This window comes from Marmota flaviventris, chromosome 11 (assembly GCF_047511675.1).
Source record: "Marmota flaviventris isolate mMarFla1 chromosome 11, mMarFla1.hap1, whole genome shotgun sequence".
Lineage (NCBI taxonomy): Eukaryota > Metazoa > Chordata > Mammalia > Rodentia > Sciuridae > Marmota > Marmota flaviventris.
Window position 1 is genome coordinate 85,445,907 of NC_092508.1, and position 13,458 is coordinate 85,459,364.

The 13,458-nt window shown below is 35.1% G+C and overlaps 1 protein-coding gene across 12 annotated transcripts in view; it reads left to right on the plus strand.

Moving 5' to 3' along the window:
• Nucleotides 1-13,458, plus strand: part of Gtdc1 (glycosyltransferase like domain containing 1) — a 374,674-nt gene that overhangs the window by 73,447 nt on the left and 287,769 nt on the right. For 7 of the 12 annotated variants that reach the window (XM_071619200.1, XM_071619206.1, XM_071619203.1 and 4 more), the window contains 2 exons: nucleotides 11,323-11,507; nucleotides 12,146-12,224. The exons of 3 other annotated variants lie outside the window; for them this stretch is intronic. In XM_071619200.1, the coding sequence (XP_071475301.1) occupies nucleotides 11,420-11,507; nucleotides 12,146-12,224 (167 nt within the window). In that variant the 5' untranslated portion in view covers nucleotides 11,323-11,419. Of the gene's footprint in view, nucleotides 1-11,322; nucleotides 11,508-12,145; nucleotides 12,225-13,458 lie in introns of those variants that run through there. 2 more of the 12 variants (XM_071619208.1, XM_071619211.1) reach the window with 2 other exon arrangements.

Here is a 13,458-nt window from a genome sequence, read left to right on the forward strand (position 1 = left end):
AATTTTCTTTACATTTTATGGGTTTCTTCTTATAATTTTCTATAAAGAGAGTTACATATAATTATTTATTTGTTTGCATTTTTTTTTCTTGAAGACAATCTTCCAGGAGCCTTCCATTCCATTCTCCTTTCATGTCATTCTCTAGACCTGCTCTCTTCCTGCTATTTTTCCTTTGCTGTTGACCTGGGAACTCTGTTGGCTTTTCTTGAATCTTATGTTGTATCTCTATCCTGTAGTATTTCTCTGAGAAAGATTATGTGAGATAAAATATCTTTATTGAATAATTTCCTCATTTAATTGATAATTTGCCTGAATAATTAAATTCTAAATTGGAAGTAATTTTCCTTAAGAAGTTTTAAGGGTGTGCTCCGTTGTAGAGTATGGTTGTTTTCCCCTGTGATCACGTGACTGACTGGGAGCTGTGACTTGCTGCCACCCTGCAACATCACCAGAATTAGCATTTACTAGCCTGCATACAAATCCAAATTCATAAGTTTTTATTGTTATTGCAAAGTCCAAAGCCTTTTTGATCCCTGATCAACTGTATAGGAAAAATAAGTAGAAGAGGAATGTTGGGTATAATGGTATGATATTTCAAAGACTTTAAAGGTGGAGAAGGTGAAAAAAGGGATTGAAGGTAGAAAGACTGATAGGCCAGGTAACAGCAGATTGTCCACTATGTTTAGAGAATAAAGGCAGCTAAGTCCATGTGAGGAGAACATTCATGCAGTTGGAACACAGTAAATTGAGGTTCCATAATGGAGGCCCCAGGCCTGGAGCTTTGAATTTGTTTTGTAAGCACTACTTTAACCCAGCTATCATCAGTTGTATGAAGCATTCCTTGACTTATGGAAGGTTAAATGAAACGATGTCTGGTTCATCCTCCGCTAGTACTTTGCATGTGTCTGTGTGTTTGCATGTGTGTTTGTGTGCACACGTGTATACTTTTATGTATGTGAGTATCTCCCTTATAATTAGACTAGGTCCTTGGGGTATGGAGTAGTGACATAATTATGCATATTAAAGCACAGAAGATCAGTCCTTAATATATGTAGGGGTTGGGATGACTTTGAAAACTGGAGAATGGCTAGTACGAAGGAATTAAAGGACAAGAGAACAGAAGGTCATTCATTGCATTGTTCAGATTTGAAGAAATGAGCCTCTGATGAATTAGTTTACTGAGACTGGGAGGGATACTGCTTTAAACAGTTACATTCTGATTATTCCCATGAGGCTAAAATTTCAGTATTACAAATAAGGGATTTTCACTGAGGTGAATGATTTCTTAGAAAAAGTAAAGAGTTACTTAAACATTTTGCTTATGAGTTTGTTTATTGATAGATCACTCAAAAACTTGGACATGTAAAAATATATTTAAAAAGACACACCATATAACACATCACATATTTTTAAAATAACATGCTAGTCCTCAGTCTTTATTTTCTAAGAAACTTTTAGATTGGGTAATGCTGTACCAAGAATGGACAAATAAATGTCTGTAGGAAGATTTCATGATGCTTATTATAATGTATTAATCATTTTGTGTATGTCAATCCTTGTGCCAAATAAGTAAGGGACACTGTCTCATTTAGCAGCACTCATGATAGGGTCAGTTTCGTTTATCTTTAGATGAGGTAATTGAAACAGAGAGTTTCCATTTTTTTGCATTAGTTTATTAGGTAGTAGGTAGCAGAACAGTTATGCTTGTCTCTAGTTTGTGTGTCTCTTCGTCATTAAGCATAGTTCTTTCCAAGTACTGTGGGAAAGATCTTAAAGAATATTAATCCTGTAGGTGACATCACATATGAATACTGTATCTCACCTGCCCTATCATCATATGTTCATGTTGTTTACAATTTCTTATAGTGGATAATTTCTCAGCATTATTTTTTGGGGGAGGTGCTTATAAAATTGTATATGTAGCACTGGCTACTATACTTTCATAAAGGAAGAATAATGATCCATTATGAGATTATCACTATTATATTTTTTCTTTCCTATTTAGAGAGTAAATGTTTTCTTGGAAAAACTTTCAGTATTTATTAAGACAACATTACTATCCTTGTGTAATGTGTGTGACTGATATAGTTTTATGTTAAATTTACTTTTTATACTGTCTCATACTATTCTTTCACAAACCATATAAAGCTTCCCCAACTGCTATTTCTTCTTAGTGGTAACTTTAAGAAGTCACATGTTTCTTCCAGAGCACCCAACCGTTTGGTTTTCTGTCAGATGTTTAGCAGGGCTTCAGCAAGTTGTTTTATAGTGAATGTCTTCAAGAGGCAACTTATGAGGCAGAGCGCTGCAGAGAGACACCTGTAGAGATCAGCACACCTGCCCTCCAGCAAAAGACAGTAATTAGTTGCTCATACTCCCTTGCAAACTTCCCCAGTGTTGTTGCACATGAAACACACAGATCACAGCAATGCTGTCATGAGCTCTGCACTGTTGGAGTTGTTTATGCCCATTCAATTTTTAATGTTTCTATAAGACATTTTGATGGGAACCCTGAGCCCAAAGGGATTTGCATGCTTCATCAAACTTGTGATGATTTAAATATAGAAATAAAGAGAAACCTTTGGACTACTTTGACTGTTAACTTTTAGGGCAGCATTAGTGGAAAACATTAACATGATACTTGAGGCAAAGATGTGTTTGATCAACCTTCACAACATTTTGTTTCTTGACAGCAGGTATAGCTGCAGTAAATCTAAACAAATCCTTTAATACTTATAGATCCAAGTGCTTGTGAATATTTGGATGGCATGGTCTGCATATTTTAAAAGATGATTTTTATACCAACCAATATTATTGAAATTGAATCAATGTCAAATACCAGATTTTTAGTCCTTCTACATCATGTACTGCTTATAGTATTCAAGGGAGATGACAGGTGATTGAATTTTAGTATAGTAGTAGTACATATGAATTGGTTATTTTGGGGCAAATCAATTTATTACTTGAGGAATTTGGGAGTCTTTTTATATTACTGTTTCAATTTTAACACTCTGTGTGGCCTAGATAGATACCATGTGGGATAAATACTAGTTCTTTACTAGGTGACTTTTCAAGTTGTTTTTAACCGTAGGATTAGTTCTTTGATTACATTTGAATGTAATTAATATACAGCTTCATGAAAGGTACTTTATTGTTTCTTAAATATTTAGTTTGCAAAAATGCTACCATTCCTAATATCATAACAAGTTCAGTTCTCTCTTATTCCAAGAAAAAAATGACCCCAGCGCCTCATCATTCAAACATAGTCTGGTAGATATACATGCTTCTTAAATTGGTTCTCAGAGACAAATTGGTCTTATGGAATTGTCAGATTATAGTAGAACTAAAGAAGATGTTATACAGCATCAGACTGTCACTGACAGAGCTGGAAAACTTCGATGCTAATGAATTCAGTCGTCTCATTGTGCTTCACAATTTTCCCTCATTAATACATAGGTAGAATTTTCCAGTGGGTTTCTGAACATAGTTATTCATTAGCACTTCAGTGAGAAATGGAATGAATGATGTGAATGTTAAAAAGCTTACCTCTACATTTTATGTTTTCCTGCCCTATTTAGCTATATTAAAGCCTAAATGTGGATGATCTGGGATGCTTCACTTGAGGGCTGATCATTATGGTGCTAGCACAACAGTAGTAAAATGTCTCTTCCATACAGGTTGATTAAGGAATTTCACAAAAGTCATTCAATAAGAATTGTTGTTTCTGTCATGTTTTTTGGAATTCCTAATAACTTAATGGTGCACATTTGACAGTCTGGTTTTTTTATGTAAACTTTGTCCACATGCCCTGGTTTGTGTATCTCTTCATCATTAAGCATAGATAGTCCTTTCCAAGTACTGTGGGAAAGTTCTTAAGAAATATTGATTGTATTAATGAAGGACTGAAAATAATGTGAAGTGAATGTGAATAGCTTAATGCTATGGTTAAAAAGTGGATCATATTTAACACTTAAGTAACAGAAACAGCTTTATCTCTTGTCTGTTTTTTTCAGTATTACCTTATTGATTTTTTTCTAGAATAAGTTCCTGTAATTTGATTTTTAACATTTTTCTTCTACTGGTGCCTCAAAAATATTCTGTAAAAATATTCTGTAAAAAACACTTTATTTTATTACCAAAGTTAAATTCTGTTGAGTCACAATCTGGATTCATTTAGCTACATAACTTTATTGTCTAGTATTCTGTACCCATTGTTTCTCCACCTGTGTAGAAGAGACAGTCATATTTCCTCCTGGAGTCATGTCTCGGTCTTTCAGCTCCACTCTTATAAATTCCTGAATTACTTCTGTTTTAGACCCATCAGTTGAGAATTAAATCATGTGTGTCTCTATTTTTGGAAAATACATGTTTCTCCCACTAGCTCACAACTGCATTATCATTTCTCTTTTGTTTTTAGATTTCAGTCCTTTCCTTTCTGGGCTATGGGAGAATGCTAAGTACTCTGTGTTCACATTGCACTCTGTGATACTGTAAATAATGTGCACTCTAAGTAATCTCCAGCTTTCCAGTAGGAAAAAAAGCTTCTTCTTGAAGAAAGTGAGAAGGGAAGACAGACAGAAAGACAGGCAAAAAGGAAGACAAAAATGAAAGAAGAAAGGAAGGAGGGACCAGTAAGAGTATTGGGGGTGGGGGAAGGAAATTTTGAAATTTTAAAAACTTGAGTTTAAAGTTTGATTCCACTTACTAGGGTACCAAGGATTGAACTCAGGGGCGCTAGATCACTGAGCCCCATCCCCAGCCCTATTTTGTATTTTATTTAGAGACAGGGTCTCACTGAGTTGCTTTGTGCCTTGCTTTTGCTCAGTATGGCTTTGAATTGGGATCCTCCTGCCTCAGTCTCTGGAGCCACTGAGCCAGGTTAGAATTTGCATTTCTTAACAAGTTCTCAGATGGTGCTGATGCTGCTGCTGGTCCAGAGACCACACTTTGAGAACCAGTAATGTATAGTGTGTTTCTCAACCCTAGTTCTATATCTGAAGAGCTTCTAAAAATTACTGATGAAACTAGAACCTTTGTTCTGGTACCTAAGTGTCAGGTTTTTCTTTTTTTTTTTTTTTTGTTTGTTTGTTTTGTTTTTGTTTTTGTTTTTTAGTTTTAAGCTCTCTGGGTGATTCTAGTGTGGAGCTAAAGGTAGAAAGCAGCACTCTGCCTAAAACTAGGCTCAAGCTGGGTACTAAGCAGAGCAGCTGAACCTGAGCTCTCCAGGATTCTCAGTGAAGTAAGGCTGTAGTAGTGTCCCATTTTTTTGTGCTGTCATTTTAAAAACAATTGCTTCAGCCTAGACTTCTTTTATTATCCTACCTGTTCTAATTGTTCATGTGTGTTGCTTGTATTTCTACATCCGTCTTCATCCTCAAACAGTGTGCCTTCCTCAACATCTAGGGTGAATTTTATGTTAATATTTGGCAGAAACAACTACTTAACAAGAGTGGATTTGAAGTATAAGGTAAATAAAGAAATATATCTAATTTAAACAATCACATTAACAAGTTAATGTACTTTTAGAGTTATGACTGTGAATTTGTTCCTTTTTCCCTGAGAATTTCTTAGAAATTTTATGTTTTGTTTTAGGGAACTCAATTGTTGTGCACCCAGGAGTATATAAGTTAAAAAGTACTAGATTAATTAATTAAAGGAGTCACTTCTGCTATTTGAGTCTATCAATAAATGTATATAAAGCAAGGCATTTGAGTCTGTCAATAAATATATACAAACCAATCATTTACTGGATAAGAGTGAGCAAAATACCACATAATTTCATTAACCTTTAAGGAATGAAATTATAAATCTCTATGTAAATGATTGAGGTTATCATTGGTTATCACCCTTTATTGATACCTACACACTGTTAATTCTTCTTTGTCCAGCTGAGTCTTATTAAAACTTATGACTGATGAACTTTTATTAAAAGGTTTGAAATTTACCAGTTGAAAAACTCTTGCTTCACACTGTCACCTTTAATTTTAACAAAGTCTGTTAAACAGTATTTTGCAAAGGGAGAAAGTCAGTATTTGTTTCCTTAAAAAATAATAAATTGTAATTCATTTTAAATCATGCTAGAGGTGAGCAATTGCTGTATACTACTAGATCTTTTGATAGTTGTTTCTTTAAAATGCAAATTTTAGGTTTACAAAGATTTAGTGCTTTTATTTAAGAAATTTGCCTAGAGGCTAGAATGGTAGGCTTTAGGGAGATATCTAGTTTGGTGTGAAATAAATAGTTGTTAAAAGATCACATGAATGGGGTCCCAGAAGATGAAGTAGAGAGCTAAGACAGATTGAGGAAAACTGATTGTACTTCATTTCATTTGGCTAAAAATATCACTGAATTAAAAATGAAGATAATCAACAATGGCAGTACAATGCAAATCAATGAAAATAAATCATTTTCTGTGGATTTTGTGAAAAGTTTTGACATGGGAGACCTTTAAAGGTAAGGAATATATAGTAATATATTTCTAACAAAACAAGCTTGGCTCATCTTTAAAAGTCAGCCTCATCTCACAGCTTTGGAAGGGAAGGTCCTCTCTTGCTCAAGCAGGAAAGAGTAGGACACCCTTCTGGCCAGTAAGTCATTCAGCAACATCACTTATGGTCATCAAGGTGACAGATGACCCTCACATTCCAAAGAAAAGGACTCAGGTTGCTATCTTGGGTTGGCAACTTTAGGTATTTTAAGTTTGCAAGCATTAAGCAAATAACTTAATTGTTAAGACTGTAGCTTTAGGGAAGTTTTGTTTTAAGAGGTCAAACACCAGCTTTGCAACATAACTCTTCTGACCTCTTTGACTTCTTAAGAGATTTATTTTTCCTAAATAACATGATTTTTAAAAATATAGTTTTATATTGATAGTTTATTGAAGTAATTGACTGTTTAAATGTTTATATATGTCTTTTTGGTTATCTTTCAGCGCTTTGATGCTGAGATAGACCATTTGAACAGCATTACCCAGTATCTGAGATGGCCTCTGTGTGCATGTCTCTGTTTCTGTCTTTGGTAGTAGAGGTGCAGAGGACTGAGGTAACCATGGTGCATCTTTGTGGTATGCCAGTCTCTTTTATCCAGGCTGAAAGTCCTTAATCTTGTTAACATCTAAGACTCCTTTATGCATGTAAGAATAATATATTTGCACAATTTTTACTATTCAACAGCATTTTATTTATTTTTATTTTTGGACTTTAAGATTATTTTAAAAAATTTAAAACACCATGTTCACTTGGTTTAAATTCAAAACGTACAAAAGTTTTTACTGCTAAAAGGTTATGAGTCTTCCATTCTATACCCTAGTCTCTTGACTCTCACTTCCTTTATGTTCTTACAGTTAGTTTTGTTAGTTGTTTTGGTGTATCCTTTTTTTAAATGTAATTTTTTTATTTATATAAGACAGCAGAATGCATTACAATTCTTATTACATATATAGTAAACAAATTTTCATATCTCTGGTTGTATACATAGTATATTCACATATAATTTGTATCTTGTGTCTTCATACCTGTACTTTGGATAATAATGATCATCACATTCCCCCATCATTAATTAACCCATGCCCCCTCCCTTCCCCTCCAACCCTCTGCCCTATCTAGAGTTCTTCTATTCCTTCCATGCTCCTCTCCCTATCCCACTATGAATCAGTCTCCTTATATCACAGAAAACATTTGGCATTTGGTTTTTTGGGATTGGCTAACTTCACTTAGCATTATCTTCCCTAACTCCATCCATTTACCTGCAAATTCCATGATTTTATTCTCTTTTATTGCTGAGTAAGATTCCATTGTGTATATATGCCACATTTTAAAAAAATCTATCCATCTGTTGAAGGGCATCTAGGTTGGATCCACAGTTTAGCTATTGTGAATTGTGCTGCTATAAACGTTGATGTGGCTGTGTCCCTGTAGTATGTTGTTTTTAAGTCTTTTGGGTATAGACCGAGGAGAGGGAAGCTGGGTCAAATAGTGGTTCCATTCCCAATTATCCAAGAAATCTCCATACTGCTTTCCATATTGGCTGCACCAATTTGCAGTCCCACCAGCAATGTATGAGTGTACCTTTTCCCCCACATCCTCGCCAACCCTTATTGTTTGTCTTTGTAATAGCTGCCATTCTGACTGGAATGAGATGAAATGTTAGAGTGGTTTTGATTTGCATTTCTCTAATTGCTAGTGATGATGAACATTTTTTCATGTATTTGTTGATTGATTGTACATCATCTTCTAAGAAGTGTCTGTTCAGGTCCTTGGCCCATTGGGTTATTTGTGTTTTTGGTGTTTAGCTTTTTGAATTCTTTATAAACCTAGTGATTAGTGCTCTATCTGATGTGTGAGGGGTAAAGATTTGCTCCCAAGATGTAGGCTCTCTATTCACCTCACAGATTGTTTCTTTTGCTGAGAAGAAGCTTTTTATTTTGAGTTGGTGTATCCTTTTAAAGATAAGCATGCATATACAATCAATGTTTTTTTTTTGTCTTTGCCCAAGCATTTATTTATATATTGACCTTGTGAATATTGTTTTTTGGAATATGTTAAAAAATGCCAAGTTTCATTTAAAATATCAAAGGTAATATAGTCCTATCATTAGGGTACAAATTATTTCTGTAAGTTTTTTAAAATATTAAAATTAGTTCAAGAATTAACCCCCATGTCCTACCACCCATACAACTTTGTGAAGAAGCAGTATATGGGGATCTTCTGAAGGTCCATGGATATGGATCAAGGTCCCACATTTCTCTGCTCTCTCAGGGGGCACATCGTGTTCTGAGGCCCTTCCACGTCTCTGTCCATAGTTATGTTTTCTGTTCATGAGGAGTTATCTTTTGAACATCTTAGGCTCACAGAAGGCTCTTTTGTGTTCTGTAGGTGATTTCATTCGTGTACCCTCCTCCTTTTATATAGTTTTGCTTCTGAATTTAAATTTTCTATGAGTTTTTATATTTGTATTCATACTTGGAAGAAGCTGTATTTTACTTTTTGTGGTGCTGGGATTAAACTCCAGTTCCTTGTGCATGTTAGGCAAATGCCCTACTGCTGGTTTACATCTTCAGTCCTGGAAACTTTGTTTAATCTGATTTTTTCTAGTCCTAGTTGAATAGATAAGTGTAATAATACTGGGAACCATTTGAAGCTGGCTGTTCTTTTGAATTACACTTCTATCCAGTGGTGGTTGAGAGGATGAAATTTGGAACAAGGCTGCCCGGGTGTGAGGTCTTGCTCTGTTGCTTACTGAGAATATGGCCTGGACAAGTTGCTTAACCCTTTTAGTTTCTGCTTTTAGTTTCCTACATTGTTAAGTAGGAAGATAACAATATTATCTACTTCAGAAGTGTGCTATTATATTATGTAATATCCTCATGTAACACATATCAAATGTTTGCTACTTGTATTTTTATATGTTTGTGATTTTATTAGACCTTTGCAGGATATGATTTAGTATTTTGACATTATAATTTTCAGCATTTTTGTATTTGGTTAAAGCAGTTATTTAACTCTGGATTCCAGGACATAACCTTCTTATTTTAACAGTAACTATAAATCTGTCCATAAACTGTTTGGATTAAATAGTAGGTTTCTATACTATAGTATAGAAAAGTATTTTTTCCCCTCATTTTCTTAACCTTATTGTTTGTGAATACTGTTTCCTAACCTCTGTATTCTTTTTTTTTTTTTTTATGTGTAGAGCAGTATGATTTCCTATAATGATAATGCAAATCACATACCTAAAAAAAGTTTTAGTAGCCACTTTAAAAAGTAAAAAGAAATGTGCTTAATTCATTTTACCAATGTAGTTTAACACAGTGTATAAACTATTATTTTAACAGTATAAAATGATTCAGATATTTCTCATTCTTATTTTTTTGCATTGTCTTTAAAACCCTGTATATTTTCCATTTATGGTACCTTTCAATTAAGTGTAGCCATATTTCAAGCGCTCAATAAGCACACCTGGCTAGTGGTATTGGATAGCAGTTATAGAGTCTGAACTTCTTTTAAAGTTGTCTTTTTACTTAGCGAGGGTTTTATAATACTGTACAACAACTGATAAAGTGAGATGTACAAATAGGTAGATAGAAATGATTAGCTTATAGTCTTGAAGGAACCAGGGGAGAGGTTTGTATTGGGTGTGATAAATGAATATGTAGATTTAATTGAAGTTCTGAAGTTAGGAAGCAGGATGAAACCCTAAGACTTCAAAGAGTAAAGTCTTGGAAAATTCCTAGAAAAGGAGACTGTTGTAAAACAGCGAAAACCCATCAGCTGGAGGAGAACTGTAAGGCAGTGGTGCAGTGGAAACCAGCAGGAGGTAATTTCAAAGAGACAGGTTAATAGAAGTGCCCCATGCCATAGTACAGTGAAGAATGAAAGTGCACAACTGGTTGGTTTTGTCCAACCTGAGTAGCTATTTCAGTAAAGACAGGAAAATCAAGATGTGTTAATTGAGCATTGAATGGAAGTTGAAGTAAAGACAATGAACATCCATTATTGTTTTTGGAAGCTTGATAGGGATAGTTGGTAATAAGTATATTATTGGCAGAGGAGAAGGAGCCAGTGAAGAGGACAAGATTGGAGCTAGAGGTAAAGAAGGAAAATGATGGACGAAATTCCTAGAAATGGCAGAATAAATAGGATTCAGTACACAGGTAGAGGGTATAGTAGTGGAAAAAAAAAGAGGGACAACCATGAGACAGGAGTTTAGATGTTATGAAATGGGAGAATATATATGATAGAGTGGGTTCTCAGTTGCAGGTAACAGCTAGTTTGAGTTGCAGATAGCTAGGTGTTTAAACATACTCAGATATGTTACATGCTTCTTAATTTCTAGAAGTGCTACAGAACCAAACTTGACTGTTAATAGCTAGGAATAGCCCAAGCCAAGATAAACACACCATGATACTATTTTAGGAGACACTCATTGCTGTTTGCTAGGAATCTCAAAATTACAAAATGTTTTCACCCAAGATGTGATCTTGTAGTTGGCCACAACCTTTATTTTGGTTCACTTCTGTTTTGTAAATCTTGTATGGCTTTGGTTGAACCTGGGTTTCCTGTGGAAGAATGAGTTGAACATGTAGTTTTTAGCTTTTAGTTTTTATTTTTTCTCCTTAAATAAGGAGGTTAGTGCATGCTGGAAAGGGACTACAGTCCTACTGTGGTTCAATTTCTTATTCTTTCATAAGTTATATTAAAGTTGTAAGTCAGGGAGACAGTCATTTGAAGGGGTAACTAACCTAGATTGTCTGCTTAGAAAATGGCTTACTTATATGGCTCTTAAGTTGATTTTGGCTATTTGGCTATTTGTACCTTTCTTGAGTGCCTTCACAACATAGCAACTGGCAGCTGACTTCTTCCAAAATGAGTGATCCAGGACAGCAAAGAGGAAACTGCAGCATGGTTTTGGGACAGACACCATGGATTTCACTGTGTTCTTCTGGTCACTCACACCAACCCTGATGTGGGATATGGGACAATATATACAAAGGCATGTATTCCCTAGAGGTAAGGATTATTGGGGTCCTTTTGTGCAACCTTACACCCTCTTTCTTTGGCAGAAGTTAATCAGATTCATCTGCAGAAACAAAAACCAAAATTCTTTTAATTGAATGGAATTTGATGAAAATTTAGATAGAATGTGATTCTTTGTGTTAAGGGTACAAAGTATGTAGTGTCATCAGCCAGTTTATTTTATTTTATTAAATTAAAAGTATTTTTATTGTGCATTATAACTATGCATAATAGTTGGATTCATTGTGACAAACTTGTTCCTGTATGTAGCATAAAATGTCAATTTAATTCCCATTTCCCTCTACTCCTCCTCCCCCTGTTCCCCTTTCCCTACTCCATTGGTCTCCCTTCTATTTTCTTTTTTATATCTTTATTTTTATGTGGTGTATTTTTATGTGGTGCTGAGAATCGAACCCAGTGCCTCATGTATGCTAGGCGAGCACGCTACCACTTGAGCCACATCGCCAGCCCCTCCCTTCTATTTTCATGGGATCACTACTCCCTTTTTCCCTTTTTTACTCTCTAATTTCCACATATTACAAGAAACATATGACCTTTTTTTTTTTTTTTTGGTAAGTGCTGTGCAATGACATATTCTCAGGCTGTTTTTTTTTTTTTTAATTATTTTTTAGCTGTAGTTGGACACAATACCTTCATTTTATTTATTTTGTGTGGTGCTGAGGATCGAACCCAGAGCCTCGCATTTGCTAGGTGAGCACTCTACCGCTGAGCCACAACCCCAGCCCCTCAGGCTTATCCTCTAAGGGTAGAATGTATCAGAAAATCATCACTCATTCTAGGTGTATATATTTTGGAGTGTGCAGACAATGAAGTTGTAATACTTTGCTTCCATAGTTCTTATTCTGTTTTTACTTCTGAAATGCAGATGTCTGAGTAGCTGTTGCCATGGTTCTTTCTTGGTCTCAATTGTCTAAGACCCTGACTGACTTTGAGAATTGGAGTGAAGATCTCTGTGACTTAATAGATTGTATATATAGGTCATTCTCTCATGCTTTGATCACATTTTCTTGTTTATTTCTTTCATATCATGTGTCACAAATTGGAATGATATTGCTGCTGTACTTGTTTGTCTTCTGGCATCCTTCTGCTGTTCCCCAAAATTAAGCTCCAGCAGGGCAGGGCTTTGTTTGGCTTGTTCACTGCTGAATTCTCAGCATTGATAGCAGTGCCTGGTAGATGTTCAATATTATTTTGGGAGAAAATGTACTACATGATCATTATTTGAAACACGTCATTTTGAAAAGTAATTTTACCCTCCTCTACTTGATTTTTATCTTTTCAGCTTGCATGTGTTTACGACATACCTACTCCAGGATGTTCTCTGTGGCTATGAATGCTTTCCCATCTTGTTCATAGTTGGTGCCTGGAAATTTCTCCATGGTTTCTTTCTGATACAAGTTATTATGACTGTGTTATTTCTGCTAAAAATTTATTATTTTAAGAGATGTGTTTGGCTAATTTTGTAATTTTGTGCTATGTGAACTGTTTGGGAGCCACATTTCCTTTTGCTTTTATTGGTTCTCTCTCTCTCTCTCTCTCTTTTTTTGCTTTTCATATGGTCCTTTTTTTTTCCCCCCAGTTCTGACCCTGTCAGCATTGTTAAACTATACCTCTGACTTTAATATATGCAGCACATGTTATCTACTATGGGGTATATGGTAACATCTTAGTTATTTTCAAGACTGTACAAGGCCTTTAGGGAACATAGGGCTGTGTGAGTTAAGTAATAGTTTACATCTGATGTATTGCTTTCCAGAAAGTAGTGTTCCTAAGGTATTTTCCCCAGATCAGCAAGTGTTTGTGTACTTCTGTTTGGGATGAAAACCTCAAACCTGGACTGATTATCCATATGCATTCCAACTCCCCCCCTGAGATTTTAAGCAGTTCTCTGCAGAGGTTTTTGACAGTTTTTTGGATTATGGGC